Consider the following 25,385-nt stretch of genomic DNA (forward strand, 5'->3'; position numbering starts at 1 on the left):
TTAATAATGCTGATTTGTTTAAATTTCAACAAGTTTATCTTGGTGTTTGTTGTGTCTTTTTTTCTGTTGACAATAATTTTTTCAATATCACTTGTAGACTTAAAGTCAACAGATGCCATTTTTACTACGTTTAAAACATTTCGTTTTCTAGCATTCTTCATAACACATAACCATAGTCTTCAGATGTGTAAAGACTTTGCTGGAATTTCAGGGCAGACTCAATGTCACCGAATTCACTGTCGTATGGCAGGAAACTGTGCCCAGAGACTAAAACCTAATATTTTGAAGGCTAGGGTGGACTTCCAACACAGTTTCTAGCATAAGAACTATCTTGATATTTCTATTCTGGCCACCACACGAATCACTCCATAGTGTCAAATTGGTGACATTATTGTCAACATTAGCGATAATATGTTTGTATAAAGATGAAACTTCCTGGGCGCCCCGACCAGCTTGTCCCTCTCTCCAAACATAGCAAAAGCCCTTTCCACTCTTGCCACTGTGGATTCCGCAATTGTACAATATCTATACTTGTAATAGAGTTTTGTAGTGTCCAAGTCAAAGGTTAATGTCTCTAAACGCTTGTTTTCTTTTGCAAACTTCAAATCCTCTTTCATTAGAACTGGAGCTAAGTTCCTCCTCATGATTATCCTGAAGTTTCTGTTTTTCAGTACTATTTTCAGCATCATTAAACTGTAGAATAAGTGTGTCACATTGATTGCTAGTATCTTTTTTGAAGGGTTTACGTCGTAAATTAAAGTCTTGTAGAAAAATATGTTTATACTTGCTGAATGACACTGGGTTGCTGTACTCTTTTTTTTGAAATTTGAAATTTTTGAATTTAACGTGTCTCGACATCTATGGCCATTGACACGGGTACAAAAACGTCTGGAGTATTACATTATACATATAAGATTATTACATTATATAAGATAAATACAGTAAGTTACATTAGATTTGAAAAAATATAGTGTTATAAACTTTGTTTTTTTTGAACAAACAATGTTTGTTATATACGATAATATAATCTGCAATCTTTTAAAAAGTCAATTAGAGCACTGTACACATTTGGCGAACTAAGTACCTATCTGTTTCAGGTTACCGTTTATATTATGCCCTAGTCTATATAGTTTATAATAACTGCACTCAACGAGTTAGTGTTCTACTGTAAGGCGATGAGAATCACAATGTTCACAAGCAGGTGGGTTTTCGGAAGTCATCAGGTATCCGTGAGTGAAGCGAGTGTGTCCTATTCGGAGTCTTCGAATGATGAGTTTGTCCCTCTTAGTCATTCAAGGTATCTTAAATGAGTATAAAGTGGGATTGATTATATACAGTTTTGTATTTTATCCATTCCAATGATTTTGCCATGTTTTACGAGTATTTTGTTTTATGGTTGCTGTCAGATCTTGATGAAGTTTTTCCAGACTTACGTCAGAATAACTTGCTTTTCTTGCTGCGATATCTGCAAACTCATTTCCACCATCAATAACCATTCTTTGGACCCCATCTCCACATGAGATGGGGTCCAAAGAATGGTTATTGATGTTCCTCTGCTGTAGTTTTGATGACAGATGTGTTGAATTTTTTGGACTATCGTATTTAACGAGTATATGTTGGCAATGGACTAAATTGAAGAAAGAGAATCAGTGCAGATAGCTAGATATTTTGTATTATGAGAAGTAATTTCAAGAGCTTTAAGGATACCATATAATTCTTCAGTATGAATAATACAAGTGGTTGGTAGTCGGTGTAGAGCTAAGGGTATGTTTTCGGTACAGACAACACAGCCAGTATTATATTCATCTTTAGATGCGTCGGTACGTTAGAACTTGATTGTACTGTTTTGCATTTATTGCTTCTTGAAATAATTGTCTAAAGAGGTGGTTAGGAGTGTCTTCTTTTTTATGTCGAGTTAGACTAGTATTGAAAGCAGGTAGCTTATTGGTCCATGGAGGATGATTATTGGAAGTTGTACTCATTTTTATATAAATCATACATTTTCATTAGCGTAATATCAGTTGGCAAGTACAAAGAATCTGTATTGTTTCGTCGATGATGACTTTTGTACTTTAGAAATTTATTTATATGTTCGACTACATTATTTTTTCGGGAATCAGAGTCCCTCTTTAATGCCTCTTTTGTTTAGGAAAGAGTTAGAACGCATTTTTTTAAGTGTTGTGTCTATACGTTTAATAGAAATTCACAAGCTTTGTACAAAAAAATTTCTACATACTTCCTTTTCAGCCAAGTAATATTTTCTACTGAATAATCTTTTGGTAATATCCTTACATCTATGACATGTAACTTTAGATTTCCTAAAAGTAGTCCCAATCATTATGTTTTGAGAGTTGTAATCCCCTAGCTCCAAAATTTATTAAATATAATTTTCCTTTCTTAAACATTTACTTGCTCATAAAATTTGTTGTTACAGTTACATATATAATCTCTAAATGACTTTGAATAAACCTTAACACCTTTAGTATTCACATATGATTTATTAAGATTTTTTCTTTTTTTTTCTGTCCTTCCTGCTCAAATTCCCATATTTTCTCTTTATATTCTTTTTGGGCCTACTCGTATAAGTAACTTCTACTGAACTATCAGAAGAATATTCAGTACTTTGAAAAACACTTTGTCTTTCTGTTAATGCAACATTAACATCAGGAGCAGATGGCATGATAATTTCTTTGTCAGGAAGTGGAGGTTCTAAATTTTCATTTTCAGTACTAGGAAAAATCGGTAAATTTTTATCAGTATTAGGCTGAATCTCAAAAATCATTACATTTTCATCATTATTACTCTTAGAGATCATATTGCTATCATTATTGTATGTTGTAGTAAATATTATCACATCTTCATCACTATAACTAACTGGAATGACTAAATTTTTATCATAGCTATTACCAGGAACATTTTCAAGGTCAGTCACAATGGTTTCATCCTCATTACTAGTAGAAACCATATTTTCACTATTAAAAACAGGGAGCAGGACATTTTTCTGAAACCACAAACATACCTTTAACTATCATTATTTCTGTATTCTCTGTTTGCGATATGGAACCAATCACCATTAAATAGTGAGAAAACTTTCCTGTGTTTAAGAGAAAAACTGTAGATAAGGAAAAAAACAGCCAATAGATAATATTACATGAAAAAGTAATGTTAAAAAAATCACTAAAAAAACATAAGTAGATACCAGTAATCTGATAAGAGTAAAAAAAAACAAACTAACCTCAAAATACGATGCTTTATTCTCCTGTGGTTCGTTGCACATATCTACCATCATTTTGCCTCGTGAATACATTCTTAATGATTGTTTTTAAACTAATTTAACTTTTATTAACACTAACTAAAAACATATAGCGGTACAGGGAAAATTACTACAGCAACAAGTCAACAACACTGGTTACTGGTTCTCTTTTGTAAAACGCAATATGGCTCCTTTGATTTATTTTAGTAAACACAGATGTAGTGGTTCGCTCTTGCAAAACACATGACTGATTTAATGCGGTTGGATCCTGAATGCAAATCTCAAAAGGATAGTTACGTAATTAGGCTGAATCTCAAAAATCATTACATTTTCATCATTATTACTCTTAGAGATCATATTGCTATCATTATTGTATGTTGCAGTAAATATTATCACATCTTCATCACTATAACTAACTTTAATGACTAATTTTTCATCATAGCTATTACCAGGAACATTTTCAAGGTCAGTCACAATGGTTTCATCCTCATTACTAGTAGAAACCATATTTTCACTATTAAAAACAGGGAGCAGGACATTTTTCTGAAACCACAAACATACCTTTAACTATCATTATTTCTGTATTCTCTGTTTGCGATATGGAACCAATCACCATTAAATAGTGAGAAAACTTTCTTGTGTTTAAGGGAAAAATTGTAGATAAGGAAAAAACAGCCAATAGATAATATTACATGAAAAAGTAATGTTAAAAAAATCACTAAAAAAACATAAGTAGATACCGGTAATCTGATAAGAGTAAAAAAAAAGCAAACTAACCTCAAAATACGATGCTTTATTCTCCTGTGGTTCGTTGCACATATCTACCATCATTTTGCCTCGTAAATACATTCTTAATGAATGTTCTTAAACTAATTTAACTTTTATTAACACTAACTAAAAACATAGCGGTACAGGGAAAATTACTACAGCAACAAGTCAACAACACTGGTTACTGGTTCTCCTTTGTAAGACGCAATATGCAATATGGTTCCCTCTTGTAAAACACACGACTGACTTTATGCGGTTGGATCCTGAATGCAAATCTCAAAAGGATAGTTACGTAAATGGTAATTGAATCAAACTTTTATAACACAAAATATTGATGCTGAAGCCATTGGTTCCTTTTCGCTAAATAAAGTTTTCTAACCTTCCTTATGCCATATAGGCAATAATATCAAATTTAATATTTTGGTAGTTGCTTCCTTCTTGCATAACTTCGTCCAATTACCCAAAAGAAAAACGACATATTTTATGGCCTATCTCTTTTACGACTTTTTTCTATGGTTTTATATTTAATCTTATATCTATTAAGATACTGTCATAAAAATGACATTAAAATTACCAGTACTTATTTTTTTTCTAGATGACAACATGTTAGAATTTTTTCTTACTAACTGCAAGTATAGCATAGAAAAGGCAAAAAAGAATATTGATATGTATTACACACTCCCTCCATTAATACCGGAGGTGTACGAAAAGGGACATCCCAATTTACCGGATTACCAGAAAAAAGTTGAAAACTTTGGGTAAGTACTTCAAGAGATTTGAAACGATATTTGGGACTGAGAGAGTAATAAATTACTGGCAAGTGGTCATTTCTTTGGTGAACATGATTATACCGAAAATAGTAAGATACTAATTCGCGAAAATGGTGTCAAAAAGAGATGAAAAAAAAGGATAACTAGTATAATAGTTATCCATGGTTATATTTCGTTTGGAGTTTTTTTTGGGAAAGTCTAAACGTTGTACTATATCGAATGGTTTCTTTGAACATTTGTACGGGTCTCTTTGTATTTCACAATATATTGTCGCCAAGGTAACCAATCACGACAAAGATTGTTACTTTGGCCGGCCAATCACAGTGCTCGTTATTAACTGCGCTGTCATTGGCCTCTCGGCGGAAGTGTGCTGAATTTTCTCAAACACGATGTGTATAAAAGAACAGCACATCTTCCGATCGGGGTCCAGTCGCACATACACTACTAGCCCCGTAAGACCTTGTTGGTTCGGTGCGCTACCAAGCTACCTTTGAGTTTTTATTTATTACCGCTATCCTGTTATCGTCGAAAACGTCCTGAATTGAAGAAATACTTAATAATGGTTATTCAATTTAGAAGTTAAATCATCAAGTGGACGAGAACCGGCGTGTCGACTGCAAAACGCTTCCTGACAGTAGAACACGACTTACTGAGATAGAAAAGACATTGGTCTTAGAACTACCTCACATCGTGTCGAACTGACCACAGCGTTATTTGGGCCTGTCACGGTAAAGAGCGAATAAAAGCCCCGACGGGGACTTGTAATTGCTTTTCCGATCAGGTTGAGCTGCAATAACGTTTCGTCTCCGAAACCTTACGCAAATAGTAACTATATCAAATACTGTTAGCGAAAAGGTAGCTATAGGAAGCGACTGGCAGCAGGAAGGGTCGACACGGCCGGCATTCTTGTACCTCTCTCGAGGAGAGGGAACGCGGCTCCACGACGTGAGAAGGCCGACATCTCTGTGGAACTTGAGGTATACACCACGCATCAGAATTCTAACATATATATAATTCATGTAAGAACATTTTATCTGTAAGAAAGCTCGAACGGTTAGAGAATTCTGATTGCCGGTGTCCCCTCACCTACCACAAAGGTTCGGCGGATCTTCTTGCCCGTAACGGCCGGTATCCCAATAAACTCCTTGAAAACGAAGATGGACTCTCGAAACTTGAGATCCTCTTCAAGAGCGGCGGTCGTAGATCGTCCAGAAACTCCTGAAACCCAGGAGGACGCTACGGCCGTACGACATGGCGCCCAACACATAGAAGATACCCACACCCCAGACCTGGCTACAGTATTGTCCACGCTGATACAAGCAGTCACAGCTTTAACACTGGTACAACCCAAATCTGAAGCCCAGGAGAAAAAGATCGAGATCCCACAACCAAAATGGACCCCTGCACCACCTCAATACTCCGGCGATGATACCGAAAATCCACAACAATTCGTAGATGACATAATAGACCACATGAGCAATATGAACATCGATACCAAACACTGGATAGCCTACATCCTAGAAAAATCACTAATAGGAGAGGCAGCTCAATGGGCACAGAGCCAATTCACGACTGGTCTAAACTACGAATCATTTTTAAACAGGCTGATCGATCACTTCGACAACACAACGAAGAGATCATCACTAATGTCCAAGTTATACGGACATTACCAAAAATATCAGCCAATAGCCGAATTTATTTCAACCAAGATGGCTCTTTTTCGACGATTATTACCACATATCGACGAAGAAGAACGGTGCAGGGCCATTGCCAACCTAATTCGCCCAGAAATCAGAAAAAGTCTTCGCAACAACATGCCGAGAACTGAAGAAGACCTGAGGCGAATCTGCGAAGAATTGGAAGCAGACGAGAACATTTCACGACGTGCAAATCGACAACCCGACCCGCCAAAAGCCGCAAAACAATCAAACCAGAATCAAGCCAGGGGACAATTTTCACAGAGGCAACCGAGAACTTCTGAGACTATAGATGATTGGAGAAATAGAAATCCAACTCAGAAACCAACGCCGAAACCCCGACAACAACCTAACAACCAGGGAAACGACGAGAGGGGCACCCACTAAGCCTCTCTCCAGATGCGGTGCCCCAACTTAATCCAATCAACGCCATGAAAGTTTCAAATCTGCCACGAATCGATGTGAACATCAATTCAAAGAAAGCCCAGGTCCTCATCGATACCGGTGCATCGATGAATTATATCAATCCTGACTTGGTTCAAGCGGCAGATATCCATAAAAGGCGGAGAATGGTCCAGTTGGCTTGCAAACACACCACTACACATAGTCAGGGTACAGTCGAAGTCACGATCGATTTTGGAAGTTTCCAGTCCACAACGAGATGTGCCATTGTCAAAGATCTGAACCAAGATCTAATTCTGGGTATGCCATGGCTCCAAAAAGAAGAGGTACTAATAGACATTAACCGAAAATGTCTACACGTGGGAAAAGAATCACGAAAAGTCCTCTACTGGAAGTCGCATTCAGCCAAACAATGCAACTCAAAGACTCAACTCCAAGATGACCAAGCTCCACAATTTGCAGTCCCAACCGTAAGGGAACTCCTGCAGGAGTACGAAGACGTCTTCGACGATAAACTTAAACAACCCACTACCCGAGACACGGTGATGGAAATCAAGCTGACAGACACACGGCCGATCAATACGAAGCCATTTAAATGTTCTCCAGCTAAGAAGAAAATAATGTTCGATGAAGTCCAGGAGATGCTTGCAGCAGGTGTCATCCGACCAAGTCGATCACCCTATAACAGCCCAGTGGTGATCGTCAAGAAGAAGGATGGCACGCCTCGATTTTGTGTTGATTATCGTAAAATCAACAAGATAACAATCGACGAGGTCTCCGCCCTACCGCCAATCCACGATGCAATTAAAGAGCTAGGAACGGCGAGAATATTTTCGACATTAGATTTGAAGAGTGGTTTTTGGCAAATACCACTACACAAAGATTCGATTCCGCTGACAGCATTCAGTCTACCCGACGGATCGTCTTATGAGTTCGTAGTTATGCCATTCGGACTCAAAAATGGACCTGCAGCCTTCCAAAAATTCGTTACATCAGTTTTCGCTGGTTTCATAGACGAATTTGTAAAAGTCTATATGGATGATATAATCATTTATTCCAACTCCTGGGAAGATCATCAGAAGCATCTCCACCTCGTCCTAGAGCGACTCAGAACACATGGACTCTGGGTTTCGTTGAAGAAATGTCGGTTTGCTACCAACACGTTAGAGTATTTGGGCCACAAAGTAACCGACACAGATACTCAACCCTTGGAAAAACATTGTGAGAAAATCCAAGGTTTTCAGCGACCCAAATCTGTCAAACAACTGAGAAGTTTTATTGGGACAGCAAATTGGCTCCGAGATTTTGTTCCAAACTTCGCAGTCATTATCACTCCTTTGACTGACTTAACATCGAAAAAGAAATATTTCAAATGGACGCCAGAAGCCGAGACAGCTTTCAACACATTGAAAACAGCCCTATCTGGAGATCTTCACCTAGAGCGACCTGACATGAACCAGCCATTTAGCCTGCAGACTGATGCCTCCGAATATGGTATGGGGGCTGTCCTATTTCAAGGCTCGACCGAAGAACGGAAGATAATTGCTTACGCTTCCACTAAACTTCGACCAGCCGAAAGAAAATATCATATAAATGAAAAAGAGTGCTTAGCAGTTATATGGGCACTTAAGAAATTTCGTCACTTCCTCCAGGAGAAAAAATTCACTCTTCTCACCGACAGTACAGCGTTGCTATGGTTAGACAAATACCAAGCCGACAAAGCCAAACTGTCAAGATGGTCACTGCTATTACAGGAATTTAATTTCGAGGTGGTTCATATACCAGGGAAAGAAAACCAACTTCCTGATCACCTCTCACGAAATCCAGCAGAAAATGACCAAACCACAGAAGAAGACATAGACAGTCAAATTGACCGAATCTCCTGGCCAATACAGTCTCCGCCTGAAGCCGAACCAGAGGACTTCCCATTACTCTGCCTTTTAGACGACGAAGAAGAAGGGGCAGAACACCCCATCCTCGACGATTTGAGAGAAATGCCTCTGCAAACCAGAATCGCACGAAGTCACCAGGTGCAAACAGGCATGCAGAGGTTCGTTCGAAGATGGCATAAAATCACCGCCAGAGGCCCGAGGAACGAATTCGAGCAGAGCCTGCTAGAAGAATTTGTAGTAGAAAACAACACAGCCTACTACACAGCCGGCCAAAACCCCAGAAAAATCCTCGTACCCGATGCTTTCAGACCCGAAGTCCTGGAGTGTTATCATGACAGCGAGAAAGCAAATCACCCCGGCCAGGAGGAGACCACAAGGGCCATTAAAGAAGTATATTACTGGCCAACAATCGCAAAAGATGTGACGAAATATGTCAGGTCATGCCTGATATGTGCCACGACGAAGGCCGCAGCCAGACAGCCAAAAGCACCCATTATTCCTAGAGAGCCTGTAAATCCTTGGGAAAGGATATCTTTCGACATTCTTGGGCCGTATCCAGCCGCAAGAGGCACCAAAAATAGATATGTTCTTCTAGCCACTGACTGCCTCAGTAATTGGATCGAGTACAGATGTTCGACAGCCGCAAAAAGCCGGGACATCATCCGTTTCCTACAAGAAGAAATATGTAACATATGGGGCAGGCCATCCACTATCATTACGGATAATGGTATTCAATTCAGGACAGATGCTTGGGAACGTTTTCTCCGAAAACATAATATCCAAGGCGAACGGAGTCCAATCTACCACCAGCGGGCCAACCCGGTAGAGAGACGAGTCCAAGAATTGAAGAAAGGTCTTCGTGCACGAGATTCATCCACTGAGGACCCCAGATGGGAATCCTACCTAGCTGATGTTATTTTCAGCCTTCGTACCCGCCAAAATGAAGCCACAGGCCAGACTCCGGCGGAACTTTTACTGGGCTACAGACCGAGAAGATCTCAGGAAACTGAGCACCAGGTGAGACGAGAAGAGACACGCCAGCAGAGGGTCGAACGAGCCGTTCAACGAGCCACCCTATACGCCAGGAATCTCTTCCCAGAGAACGAGGATGTCCGCCAACCCAGAACCTACTTACAAGGCGAACAAGTCTTGGTAAGGAACCATACCAGAGGGAACTTCGGCCCCACCTGGACGGGCCCCCACACCATCCTCAGAGTGGCAGGAGACCATACGTACGAAGTACGTAGAGATCAAGATGTCGACAGAGTCATCCACGTAGACGACATCAGGCCAGCTCCACCACCACGGGATGCCCCCGTATAAGCCCCACGTAAGTGTTTAAACAGACTAATAATTCTCTTTTTTCCCATATAAAAACATTTTACAAACTTTTCTAAGTGTAAATCTTTAAAACTTTTCGTCATATTTACAAACTTTGCCAAGTGAATTTGATATTTTAACCGCGAAATTTTACAAGTGTTTAAACACCACACATTGACATTTTAGATTTTTCTACATTTTTATACCCTCAAAAGACAATTTAATATTGAAAATTTTCTCTTTTTTTTCATACTCTTTAAGTATTTTTTTTTAATTTTTACAACTATATTGGAAGATTGCAGAAATCAATTTTACCTAATTTTATTTACAAGTAATATATTTTCAGTTCAAAAGTTTTAGTCTGTCTGGCAACTTCCCAATAGAAGTGTAAAAACTTAGAATAATTTCGAAGCTGATTTAGATTTAGCTGAGAATTATTGTACTTTGACGTTTAATTTTCTTAATAAATTATCTTAAAACATTTTCCTTGCAGGAATATTTCGCATAACATGTATTTTCGAGTGAAATTATATATTTTATATTATCGTTACAGCTCTATAAGTGTCACAATCATTTCAAGTTTTATAAATATTTCATGCCTTAAAATATTGTACAAGGCACATTTCAACTTGGATAGACACTCTGCGGTAACCAATTAAATATGTTTCACGAATTTATGCACTTGGAGAGATACCGAGTCGATATTCCACTTAACAATTTTCACACTGTGTATTAATTGTAACCTTATCACAATTTCTTTGTTTTATATATACCTTTTTGACTTATAACTTGAACATTTAATGTCTTAATTATGACTATTTTTATTTTTAATAAATGGCCTAGCTATAAGAATTTTCCTTTGCTACAATTATATATTGAAATTATATTGTACCAATGTTTTCGTTTCTTTTACATATGTTTATTAATTTTGAATTTCATATGTTTACTGAAAAATTTTTGTAAATTTTCTTAATTTTTTTCAATAAAAAAACACCCTACCAACACGTCTTCGGAGGGGAGGGAGTGTCGCCAAGGTAACCAATCACGACAAAGATTGTTACTTTGGCCGGCCAATCACAGTACTCGTTATTAACTGCGCTGTCATTGGCCTCTCGGCGGAAGTGTGCTGAATTTTCTCAAACACGATGTGTATAAAAGAACAGCACATCTTCCGATCGGGGTCCAGTCGCACATACACTACTAGCCCCGTAAGACCTTGTTGGTTCGGTGCGCTACCAAGCTACCTTTGAGTTTTTATTTATTACCGCTATCCTGTTATCGTCGAAGACGTCCTGAATTGAAGAAATACTTAATAATGGTTATTCAATTTAGAAGTTAAATCATCAAGTGGACGAGAACCGGCGTGTCGACTGCAAAACGCTTCCTGACAGTAGAACACGACTTACTCAGATAGAAAAGACATTGGTCTTAGAACTACCTCACATCGTGTCGAACTGACCACAGCGTTATTTGGGCCTGTCACGGTAAAGAGCGAATAAAAGCCCCGACGGGGACTTGTAATTGCTTTTCCGATCAGGTTGAGCTGCAATAACGTTTCGTCTCCGAAACCTTACGCAAATAGTAACTATATCAAATACTGTTAGCGAAAAGGTAGCTATACGAAGCGACTGGCAGCAGGAAGGGTCGACACGGCCGGCATTCTTGTACCTCTCTCGAGGAGAGGGAACGCGGCTCCACGACGTGAGAAGGCCGACATCTCTGTGGAACTTGAGGTATACACCACGCATCAGAATTCTAACATATATATAATTCATGTAAGAACATTTTATCTGTAAGAAAGCTCGAACGGTTAGAGAATTCTGATTGCCGGTGTCCCCTCACCTACCACAAAGGTTCGGCGGATCTTCTTGCCCGTAACGGCCGGTATCCCAATAAACTCCTTGAAAACGAAGATGGACTCTCGAAACTTGAGATCCTCTTCAAGAGCGGCGGTCGTAGATCGTCCAGAAACTCCTGAAAACCAGGAGGACGCTACGGCCGTACGACAATATCTCGAAATTTCAAGTATAGTAAAACCTGCTATCTCAAAGTGCATAGAGTTTTATGACATATTTGGCTGGTTTGGTAAAAGGGTGAAGCAGTGACGTATTTCCCCAAACAGTAGTTACTTATACAATTATTCAGTAAGTCTGTGTATATACTTTTAATAGCAGCTAATTTATCGTTTCGTGTCCCAACATAATCAAAACAAAGAGCACAAAGGAGAAAAAGGAATCTTTTGTAACCAAATGCAGCTCTGGCCCGTATTATACCGATTCTTTATATGCCCATATTTCTTGAACGTTTACATGATTTCCTTTTTTTACTGCAAGAATAAATAAGATTACAAACAAAGCTTTTATTTCATTACGAGGATAATTTGCAATTTCTGTCGTCTCTCTGGCAAGATAGATTATTTGCTCTTCTGTTGTTGATATATATTAGTGCAAGTAACTGTCAATCATAGCTGCATTTATAAATAAAAGAAACGAATTTAATGGATTCAATACGTTTTTTGCATTACCTTTTGGTCCAGGAACTTCTTTCATAATATTCTTTTCTCTAGTTTTATTGCCATAATCTATTGGGGTACTTTTTCAAATTTTCTTCATCCTTGCCCATATAAAATTGGTAATCACCATCGTCAGGCTCTTGTAACGGACATATATCATCGTTATTATCGCTACTAGATAGTTCCGATTTGCTGTCGTGATTATCATTTTCAATAATTTCTTGTTCTCCACCTATATCACTAAAATCAGCAATATCTTCGTCGAAATCAGACAGATTTTCCGCAATCTCTTGCAACTCAATTTTTGTCAAATACTTAATTGTACAGAATGCCGTTATTGGACAACTCCCACTTCAATGGTTAATATCAAACTAATACAACACTTTAGGAAATGTGACATCAGCAGGTAATATTTTAAATATAGTCACCTGCACATATCTAAATAGACAGTAGCTCATATGAAAGAATGTTGGTAAAAATTATTAAAATATTAAAACTGCGGCACGGAGTGCCGCTGCTTGGACACTGGAGGGTTAAATGAAGAATTTGACAGACAACCAGTTGAGTTAACGAAGACGGTAACAGCAATGGTGACCGAAATAAACAAACGAAGAAAATTGCTCAAGCAATTCAAAAAATAAAGAAATGAAAAGCAGTTAGGCCAAATGATATTCCTGGGGAAGTGTGGAAATCATTTGGAGCGACAGGGACAAATTGGTTAACAGGTCTATTTATTAGAATTATGGAAGTTGGACAAATGCAAATAGAAGAATAGAGAAGCAGTTTATTAGTACCTGTCTACAAAAACAAGGGAGATGTACAGTACAACAATGTACAAACTTCAGAGTCCTAAAACTACTTAGTCACACCACAAAATATGGGAGAAATTCATTGATCTTGAGAAAGCATACAATAGAGTTCCTCGGGAGATTCTGTGGTGGTTACTAAATACGAAAGGAGTCCCCGGTGAATATGTAAAAATTGTGAGAGACATGTATGAGGGAGTAACAACTAGTTTATGACAGGTGTGGGAGAAACTGATAAATTTCATGTGAAAGTAGGATTGCACCAAGGCTCGGTGCCTTAGTCCTTATTTATTCTTATTAGTTCTAGATCAAATAACAACGAAACTACAGGCTAATATTTCGTGCTGCTTATGGTATGCTAGTGATGTAGTGTTAGTAGAAAATAGTGAAAGAGAGAACAAAAACGTGAACAGTGTATTTGGAAGATTTATATAAAGACGAAGTTAGTACAAATAGAATGATATATTTGGATGGTGAAGTGATTGTGAAAAGTAATAGTTTTAAGTATCTAGGATCGGTAATACGGGAAAATGGGGAAATAGATAAGGATGCATGCTATAGGGTTGGATGAATAAAATTGAAGGAAGCGAGTGGTGTATTGTGTGACAGAAAAATTCCAAGGAAGCTGAAGGGAAAATTCTATAAAACAGCCATAAGACCAGCTATGATGTACGGAACTGAATGTTGAGCAGTTAAAAAGAAAAAGATACATTTAATGCGTATGTCGGAATTAAGAATACTTAGAGGGATGATTGTAGTGACAAAAAAGGATAAAACTAGGAATAAGTATATTAGGGGAAGTCTAGGGGTGGCACCAATTTTTACCAAGCTGAGAGAGCATAGGTTAAGATAATTTGGTCATGTTTAACGTAGAGATGTTAATCGCCCAATACGAAGAAATGCTAATCTGCACGTTCCTAGAAGTAGTGGGAGGAGAAGAACAAAAAAGGTAAAGGGTATTAATATTGATATGATTGCAGGACATGTCGGTAAAGGGTATTAATATTGATATGATCCAAGATAGTCACTTACGAAGAAATGTAATTAGGGAAGTCGGCCCCGCATAGGGATAAAGGCAAAGAGAATGATGATGATAACACCTTACCGATAAATTTATTATATTAATTTTGTACGACAAATATGCAAAATAGCTACAAAAATATTTAATAAACTGACTGTATCAGAACGGAAGTGCCGAAATTAATATACTCCTACCAAAAATCTAAGAGAGTCATTCATATTTATTATCGATAAGTAGCTACTGCAAGGCAGCGGGAGATCGCCTCTGGACATAATCGTAGTTTTATTTTCGATTTGCAGTACTTATTTGATTGTTAGGTGTGTTTAAAAGCCGGTCTTTATCATTGTCTACTAAAGAACAGAGGCAAAAACATTTTAGGTTCAATAGGATTAAAAATGCAATAGTAAGGAAGAAGTCTTAATATTATATGACCCATTTCTTTCGCCAAACTGTCGCAATAATATTATTTTCTGATGAAAAATTATTTTAAAGTTTCAAGTAATTATTTTTTAAATAATTATCTTCATAAAATATATCATTTTTCAGCATATATTCCTGGATTCTGAGTTTTGTGTCACTAGAACTTTATTCGGCCTACGACTGTAGTACCTGGCTTTGTTCATCACAATTACACAGTTTGGTGATACATCTGGTAATAAATTCGTTGAAAATGAGTTCTCAAATAATTCTGATGTTGTGTCATTATGATAGTTGACACGGGAATCCTTAATGTTTTTACATGACAAGGCTAAAGTATTAAGCACAAAACCATTTTTTTTCCTTCGTGGATTATTGTAATACGTTTTCTTTATTTGATAAAACTTATGTTGTATAGCAACAAGAAGAATCTGCCCAACCACATTTTGGAACGTCATGGATGTCAAACCACATCCGATCCAGATAAACAATTTCTCTTCCACTTTCTCTGTATTTATGAATTTGAATTAAAAATTTTGTCCTCCATATTTGTAGACAAGCAGATTCCATAATCACTTGGCTTTTATCGATTGTTTTTATTTTAAAGCCGTGTTTTATAAGACATTGCCTTACTGTCTCACTGCAGCACTTGATTCATATGTTAACCTTCTGCAACATATGCATGATGGTTTTTAACATGGGGACCATCTGTTCTTCATACATGTTATAATTTTTCTTAGCAGGCTTAACACGAAGACCAATGAACAGTGTGGTCCATAATAAAACAATCGATAGTAAGTAGAAGAAAAAGAAAACACGCTGGTATGTGTAGGAAACTAGACCGGTGTGATGTGGAGATTATTAGAAGAAAAATGTATAACATGTATGAAGAACAGATGGTCCCCATGTTAAAAACCATCATGCAAAACTTGCAGAGTGATGACACAGGAATTTAAGGGCTGCAGTCATATAGTAAGTCAATGTCGTCTAAAAAACGGGTTTATAATAAAAATGATCGATAAACGCCAAGTGATTATGGAATCTGCTCGTCTACAAATATGGAGGACAGAATTTTTAATTCAAATTCATAAATACAGAGAAAGGGGAAGAGAAATATTGCTTATCTGGATGAGATGTGGTTTGACACCCATGACGTTCCAAAATATGGTTGGGCAGATTCTTTCGGTCGCTGTACAACAAAAGATTTATCTAATAAAGGAAAACGTGTTACAATAATCCATGCAGGAACAAAAAATGGTTTTATACCTAATGCTTTAGCCTTGCCATGCAAAAACATTAAGAACTCTCGTGTTGACTATCATAATGATCTCATGCTAAAATTATTTGAAAACTGATTTTCAACGAAGTTATTGCCAAATATACCACCAAACAGTGTAATTATGATGGACACACTACCACAGTCGTAGGCTGAATAAAGTTTCATGTTCTAATGACACCAAATTTAGAATCCAGGAATATATACTGGAAAATGATATATATTATGAAGATAATTATTCTAAAAAACAATTAATTGAAACTTTAAAATCATTTTCCTTTAGAAAACAATATTATTGCGATGGTTTGGCGGAAGAAATGGGTCATACAGTATTAACACTTCCTCCTTACTATTGCATGTTCAATCCGATTGAACACATATGATATAAATTGAATTAAAAATGGAGAAAATAGCCAATGACAGCTGGAGAATAGTGTTGCCCATGTTCTAAAAATAAAAAGATCTTATATAAATACAGATAGGTTGCTTAAAGAAACAATTATTATAAATCTAGATAACGAGAGTGATAGTGAAACTGACTTGTCCATGTAATTTTTTTTAAATGTAAGTACTTTTTGAATTGTATTTATAAATGGTAAACTTTCTATGTATACGTAATTTATGTAAATATTTTTAAATTCAGTTGATAACGGTATAAAACCAGCTTTTAGACCCACCTCAATTTTAAAAATAATTTTCCAAAGTATTTTTGCCTGTTCTTTTTGTACTCTATTTAGAAGTGATAAAGTTTTGTATATATGTGACTAATGTATGTAAATATTTCTGCAACTATTATAACTTTCGTAGACAAAGATAAAGACCGGCTTTTAAACACGCCTAACAATTAAATAAGCAATGCAAATTGAAAATAAAAGTACAATTCTGTCCCGGGAAGATACTCCGCTGTCTTGCGGTAGACACTTATCGATAATAAATATTAATGACTCTCTTAGATCTCTGGTAGGACTTTATTTTGTATATTTGGTAGTAAAAGCAATACATTTTCGAACGACGATGCAGGTTAGTGGACAAGGCTCAAGGCTGGTAATCGTTTAGCACTTGTTATTATTAAATTAAAATCCAACGGACTAGTATTAAGGAATTGCGTATTTTGTACTGAGAATTAAATTTCCTTGACATATTTAAAAAAAATATATTTCTTTAAAAAATTGTCAGAACTTCAACGAAATAGTTATCAAAAGGATTGTAAGAATATTTTAACAATAAAATCGGTATTATCATTATTTGGTACGACAATCGTAGTATCAGAAAAATTAAACCATCAATTATTTATTGCTTGGAAGAGGTACAAAGCACCTTCATCGTCCTCGACACCTTCTTTACGGATTAGGCATTAGGAACTGTTGCACCTCAACCGCCCATTTTTTTCGACGGCGTCTCATGCAGCGCCTTTCTCGTGGGTGGTATTTTATTTCTTTTTTTGACATGCGTTATCCACTACATATATCTACGTAGAACTACCAGTTGGTACGGTAGTGGTGTATTTTGTGTTTCATTGAGAATATGCCTAGGTCTTTCCTGATTTCAATGTTTCTTAACTGATCTTTGTACATCCCTTAACGCTTCTTAAAAATTTCATTTCTGTCGTCTCGTGATGATTCATGAAATATATTTTTGTTTTATTAACCACGTCTCTCAAATATACAGAAGTGTTGATACAGCAATTGTATTACAAAACTTTAATTAGGCATCTTTTGTGCATTTATTAGCTATCATTCTTCTTATTCTGCCGCAAATTCTATTAAAGATAGATTTTATATGTCACTTGCATATCCGTATGATAGGTCAAATCCTAAAAGTTTAAAATTATTGATTTTTCAAGCCGGTATTAGCAATACAGATCTGAAACTTTTTTTTGTCGTGGCAGGCCATGAATTTTGTTTCGATTTTGGAAATTTCACAGGTGTATTTTTGGCAATAATGTATAAAAGTTGTACAGCTTTTTATAGGTCATTTTTGGACGTGACAGCATTAGGGACAGCTCTGACAAAGTATTGAGGAGGCGGCACTCTCATGAAATAAGCTACAACATAAGGGCAACTTCATTAAAAAAAAATCGTATAGGTTTAATAATATAAAAACCCTATCGGCCTACATCACAGAACTTTTTCAGAATAACTATTCCATCATCAGTGCTATCTGGATTTGCATGTTTGAATCTTCTAAATACATAAGTAAAAACACTTAAAATGTTGTTGAATTAATTTTAAATTACATATTTGATGTTAGTATTCATTTGACTCTTGACCTGTAAACATCGATAGGAATTAGGCGAAAGTTTATAGTGGTGATTAAAAACGGGCTCCGGCCTCGTTATTATCGTCATGATCATGTATCAAGTGGATATACTACTTATAAACTATTTAAAAATTAAAATATACAGTTTTAACAATTAAAATGAATTCTCCACCAGATTTATCGGTGAGTGTTCCTTTTTATACTGCTACTGTTAATGGCCAACCTACAAATATTCAATATCAGCAACAGCAAATTCAACCAGAATGCCCAAATGTCTTTTTTTCTCAAAATTTACAACCAAATTCAGCACAAATTTTAAACAACCCACCAACAACAATATATTATGTTCCTAACCAAGTAATATCACAATCTTCCTCAAACTGTCAATACAATCCTAAAATAAATCTCACATTATCTACACCTCAAAATGAAGCTTCTGATTCTATTCAGACAGATACATTACAAACCCATACATTACAAAGTGAAGAATCTTCAGGGGAAATCAGCGACATTGAGTCATCGGACATCCACGAATGGCAAACTATAAAACATAGTAACAAAAAACGTAAAATTAATCCTCCGACATCAACAGAAAATGAAGACCCGGTAGTAACCAGCAATAAATTTCAGATTCTACAAAATGAAAACGAAAACGACAACAATAACTGTACAGAAAATACCAACGAAACTCCAGCAACCTCTAAATCCCCACCAATTTTTATATATGGTATTACTGAATACAATAAAATGGTTAATAACCTATCGGAAGTAACAAAAACAGACATACTACTCTACAGCATTAAAAAACAACACCATAAAAAAAATCCCTGAGACATACCGAAAACTGGTAAGACATTTAGACAGCAAAAAAATTGTGCTTCATACGTACCAAATGAAAGAGGATAGAGCATACAGAGTTGTAATTCGTAATCTACATCATACAGTGCCCATTAATATAATAAAAAGTGAAATAGAAAAACATGGGCATTTAGTACGCAATGTTGTAAATATAAAACTCAGAGTAAGTAAGGACCCTCTAATGATGTTCTACGTTGATATAGAACCTAATCAAAATAATAAAAGATATATGAAATTCAATTTATAAATAACGCGAAAATAGTTATTGAGCCACCGTATAAAAAGAATTGTGTATGGGAGGAGATTCACACAGGCAAAAGACCACTTGGACGTCCCAGAATACGATGAAGAGATAACATCCAAGCAGATCTCCAGAAAATGAACATTCCATTTGACCCTAGGTTGATGAAAGACCGAACAAATTGGAAAAAAGTTGTACAGTCAGCCAAGACCCACCCAGGGTTGTAGCGCTACGTGATGATGATAATGTATAAAAAGAATAATATTGTCCAGTGTACCAGATGCCAATTGTATGGACACTCTAATTAAGACATACTGTAATAGACCTTATCGCTGTGTCAAATGTGGAGGCAACCATATGTCAGCCGATTTTAAAAAATCTAGGGACACACCTGCCACATGCGCTCTCTGCAATGGAGTACACATTGCAAATTACAAAGGATGCATGATATATAAAGAGTTAATTAGCAGTAGAAACAGAGCAAGAGGAGCATCATCGCACACTCCAGCGAACAATCAACTGCAATATAACAGAAATACAGTACAGAATAATCCAAACTTAGCAATCAAAATCACGCGACTTACACACAAGCAACAGGTGAAACAAATGTAAATAATGTCCCTAATAATACGAACTCGTACAACCAAAATCATGCAACCTACGCTCAAATAACAAGTGGAACACATGTATGTAATACAAACAGTGACATTGGAGAGATGATGAAGAGTTTCCTTAACGAATTCAAAGCTATGTTTTAACAACTAATAAATCAAAATAGCGTGATCTTAAACATGCTTTTCACAGTAATAAATAAATTCAGTAATGGAATTTGTCACCACGAATTACACAATGGAATGCCAACGGCCTAGGCAACCTCAACACAGAAGTTACTAACTTTCTTGAACATAACAAAATTGATGTTCTGCTCATATCGAAAACCCATTTCACCGACAAAATGATGTTTAAGATACCTCATTATTCTATTTACAACACCAACCATCCATTCCAACGAGGAAACAAGACAACTACACCTCCAACCAGAAGTCAGACGAAGATTGAAGAGACAGTGGCCAACAGACTTTATTTACTAATTTCAATTTTAATTTTAATTCCCATGTCTCTATTAACATCTTTATCAACGTCTGCTTTGCCTTGCAATTTTTAGAAGGCTCTGATTAAGGCAGAAATCTGAATTGTGTTTCGAAACTATTTTACGGATTTGTCAGATCAGATGTCGCTATTGCGTCCATTTCGAAGCCATTTTAGTGTTGCTTCTTAAAAGACAGAAAAGATTTATTTTTCACGTTGAGAACGCCTATGAATATCTGTTCTGACGAGCCCTATTAGGGCGAAATACGTATAAACAGATACATAGACGCTTTGTACGTGAAATCAAATCTTGACTGTCTTTTCATTTTATTCGGATCTACTCTGTATGAGTACAAGAAACCAATTCGCTAATTATTTCTGCTTAGTTGAGGATACATGTCGTGGAATGCAAATTTTAGATTCCTCATGTCTCTATTAACATCTTTATCAATGTCTGCTTTGCCTTGCAATTTTTAGAAGGCTCAGATTAAGGCAGAAATCTGAATTGTGTTTCGAAACTATTTTACGGGTTTAATTTTAATTTTCATTTCAATTTTAGTTTTAAATTATAATCCTACATTAATTTAATTTCTTAGTGTTAGTATTGGGAGTGTTATCAGTGGATAATTTCTCCTCTTATGTATTTGCAATACTCACATTTACTAGTAGCTTGTAATAACAGATTGTAGATTTGCAAATTTAATAAAAAAAATTGATGTTAAAGAACTAAGATGTTTAAGTTATTAACGAAATTAGCTACATGCGACAAAGTATCTGTGAGGACTTGTTGATAGCAACTGATAAATAATAGAAGCGTACAAGCTAACATTGTAAAAGTCATTCACTTTGGCCTAAAGTACCGTATTTACAAATTTGAAAACTGTATCGCTGAATATTAATTGTGTTTTTAACTTTGTAGAATGATAGTAACCATGCCGAAGTTAACAGATTCTTTACAACGAGTATCAATATTTGCAATTAAAGAAGACTCTACTCACTTTGATCCGATGATGATGGTAACTCATCTACAAAATGTGTACGAAATAAGGACGCACGTTGATTTGGTAATGGGTGAAGTTCTTATAATGGATGGAAGTAATTTAAAAATGGGTCATGTGCTCAAATACACACCAATTGTGTTTAAAACAATAGTTTTAATTTTACAAGTAAGTTCTTAGAAAAACTTTATTATTTCTCTATCAAAATTTATAAATGGCGACAATTTCTCTTATGTTTAACAAATGAGTAATTAAAGTAAGATTAAATAATATTATTAAATAGTATTTAAAAAGTACAAAGGCATAAAATTAAAAAGATAATACAGAAAATCGAAGAAAATTGACATATACAAATAACATGGGAATTGTTCAATTTTTCACATTCGAATAATCATGTTATATTTTTCGCTTTATTAATTTCTATAATTTTTAAATTCAATATTATAAATTATTACCCTAATCAAACCCTTAGTAACCATTCCTACTCTTACTCTAACTCTATCCTCAAGAAATACAGACATAACTTAGAAAATAAAAAATAAACTCTCTCCGCTCTCTGCGCATGTCTGTCAAAAACGCATGTTTTGACACTTCTCTCTGATTTTTGTACCGGTAGCAACGAGACTTCTTCAGCAGCGAATTGTGAATTCTTCAGCAGTGTGCTTAACTCTTCAATCTTAGTATTCGTGCATGAAAGGCCTGATATTGTGATATATTAGTTGACAAAAAACAGTACCGCTAGACACTTGCAAACACCGTTAGTTCGCTACAGATGAGAAAACACGCGTGTGAACCCTACCTATATGCAGACTACGATTTCGTAAGTGAATACACCAGCAATATTGGTAAGACTTTTATAAACTTGATTTGGTTCCTATCTGTATAACCGTTTATTACTAGGAGAGACTATTATGTCTCTCCTAATTACTTTGAACCAGCTCTATTTAATACAGTTCTCATACTTCGCAATTATATTCATAATTGAAGACCTCGGTGCAAGAACCGGGTAACTCCAATTTTCTGAGGTGTTGAGAAATCGAAAAAAACATTAATATTTGTAGAAAATGTGAGTAAGTGATGCTCAATAAAATTAATCACTTTAGAGGAACATTAGACAAGCCTTATTTATTTATTTTCTACTTTTCATTCATATTGTAGAGGCAAAAATGTTGTTTTGAAAAAATGAAGTTGTCTCTTTGTGTTGATCCAAATCACTCGGAGCATATTCACAACCCGAATTTTGAAAAGGAGCGTTCTCGATTTCCAACTCCGATGACAGTATAAAACGTACTATAATAAATACAAAATTACAATGTGTTTTTATTAACAAAATTTCAAAACTGAAAACAAATAACAAAACACCTAAACACCAGTACCACTCTACCACCGGACCAATGAGTGTTATCCCTACTCCGATATCTCCCCCTACACGCGACCACTTCGGTGCTAAAATCAGATCTCTCCTGGACTCAACGCAACTTCTGGACTTGCCTGATTCTTAAACCGTAATGGTTTGTAACATCTAATCTTATTAAGACCAGGACGTTAAGCAGCACCACACTGCTGGAAGAAACGAAGGGAGAAATTCTTCGAATATCCCTATGGATATTCAAGAGAAAAACGCCCACCATTCCAACCATCAGAAATGCTCTGTCCGACTGCTCAGCCCTGGGTTCGTTACCTGTACATTCTCTCCCCAGACCAATCCCAAAAAGGTACAGGAAATAAAAAAAACTTACGAAGTAGTGGTAAAGGTATATATGTTTATTAAATTATAATAAACAGAATTCATATTATTATGAATGTAAAACAAAAATAATTTTTAAACTGAGGCTCAAAGATTCGTCCAGTTGCGGGTATAAAACAATTAAAGTATAAAAAAGTACTCAGCTTTAGTTCGTTCTAAAGGAGTCGTTCAGTTCTCCAGGATGGGTTCCGATCTTTGTAGAAGTTAGGCGCTGTCGGTGGTTGTTGGTTAGGTTAAGGGGGGTTGTTGGTCTAGATTATAGTAATCATTTTGGTCCCCATGCTGGTAAATGGGTTTCAAATTATATTCTGATGCATCAGTGGATTTAAGGTAGTATGAGGGGTTGCTGATTATTTCCCAATGTAGTGTGGTTGGGTGTTGTTTGCTTCCCAAGGTAGTGTGGTTGGCTATTGCTTGCTCCCTACGGTAGTGGCTGGAAAATTCATACAAAGATCTCAGCAAAATCTCTGATCACAGCGTGGCATTAATAAAAATAAATTTATAGGAAAAGATTATAGAAAAGATATTAAAGAAAATAAGGTAATATAGGTACATGTATACAGTAAAAAAAAATAAAATTTAAAATGTTTTCACCACCGTGTGACTAACCAATTTGTGTGACTAAAGTTTCATTGTAGAATGATTGTAGTGATATGATTGAAAAGAAAGCGAATAAAAATTTGTATCGGCTTATATAGGATGGAACGGCTATTAAAAATATTTATAATTTAGTGAGGTCGCTTGGAATAATATAGTACGGGGAACAAGTACCAAGCGGAGCCAATTGGTTGACTAAAACGTTACAGGTTGATCAGATAAATCTTAGTTCTTGTACAGAGGTCTTCAATTTCACATATTTACACTTTTTGTACAGGCATGACCGAACAGAAAAAAGTTAAACACTAAAATAAATTAATTTCTAAAAATTAATTTCAATTGTTTAAAAACGTCTTCATCAGTTAACTTAAGAGTAATTACTACATAAACAATTAATAACATAATAAAAAATATTTTTAAATTTGGTAGTTATAACTATAACTTTATTTGGTTGTACATTATCGATATCTAATTATGGGTATCGTATGAATTAAGATTTAGACTTGATCCATTGATTGAGGTTAATACTTACTTATTGCGTTAAAGAACTAAATACGAAGAAACTCTTTTAAAACATTCTTTACTCAAACAAATACACAATTCTATTTCTAACACAATATACACAAAATTGAGAGCTGCCCATAATTATTTCTGTTAAAAAATAAGGCAAACCTTCAACTGATCTAAATTCTTACAGATCAATTTCTCTCACATGTACAATGTGCAAACTTAGGGAGAAAATGATCAATAAAAAAATCCTGTGGTACCTAGAAAATTTTAAATAATAAATTTGTCACAATCAGGTTTTATATTCCATCGAAATACAGCAGACAATCTAGCAGTCCAAACATCAATCATTAACGCCTTCCAGTGCAAACAAGACGTAATTGTTGTTTCGTTTGATATCGAAAAAGCATTCGATACTCTGCATAGGCCTCTTATTATAGCTAAACTCGAGGAGTATAGTTCATCTGGAAATATATCTTCATTTATTAATCAATTTTTAACAAATAGAACCTTTGACGTAAGAGAAAATGGCAAAATCTCTAGAACTTTCAAACAAACTTATGGCGTGGCCCATGGGTTGGTATTGAGTACTACACTCTTTATACTTGCTTTAAACGATATATGTAAAAATTAAGCTTCCAGTCAAGTTTGCACTCTACGCAGATGATTTAAATGTTTCTGTCAAGGCAAAGACACTGTTGCCATTGTAAACTGCTTCAATTTGCTATTGACCAATTGCTTGAATGGACTTCAGTAAGTGGATTTAACTTTTCTGTTGAAAAGACAAAAATCATATTTTTTTATCGCAGGACAGCCAGTACTATACATCCTGACATTACCGTAATTTGTACTTGTCTACCTCACACTAAAGAGTATACGTTAGGACTCACATTTAACAGTAAACTTACTTGGAAATGTCATTTAAAAGATCTCCAAACTAAGTGCATGACAAATT

General features: G+C 35.8%; 1 protein-coding gene across 1 annotated transcript in view; it reads left to right on the forward strand.

Annotated features, from left to right (window-relative positions):
* LOC140446887 (alpha-tocopherol transfer protein-like) overlaps nucleotides 1-25,385 on the forward strand; it is a 43,447-nt gene that overhangs the window by 9,628 nt on the left and 8,434 nt on the right. Inside the window, exons 2-3 of the mRNA XM_072539471.1 lie at nucleotides 4,617-4,779; nucleotides 21,501-21,747. Coding sequence (XP_072395572.1) covers nucleotides 4,617-4,779; nucleotides 21,501-21,747 — 410 coding nt within the window. The remainder of the gene's footprint in view (nucleotides 1-4,616; nucleotides 4,780-21,500; nucleotides 21,748-25,385) is intronic.

The sequence above is a fragment of the Diabrotica undecimpunctata genome, chromosome 7, assembly GCF_040954645.1.
Source record: "Diabrotica undecimpunctata isolate CICGRU chromosome 7, icDiaUnde3, whole genome shotgun sequence".
NCBI lineage: Eukaryota > Metazoa > Arthropoda > Insecta > Coleoptera > Chrysomelidae > Diabrotica > Diabrotica undecimpunctata.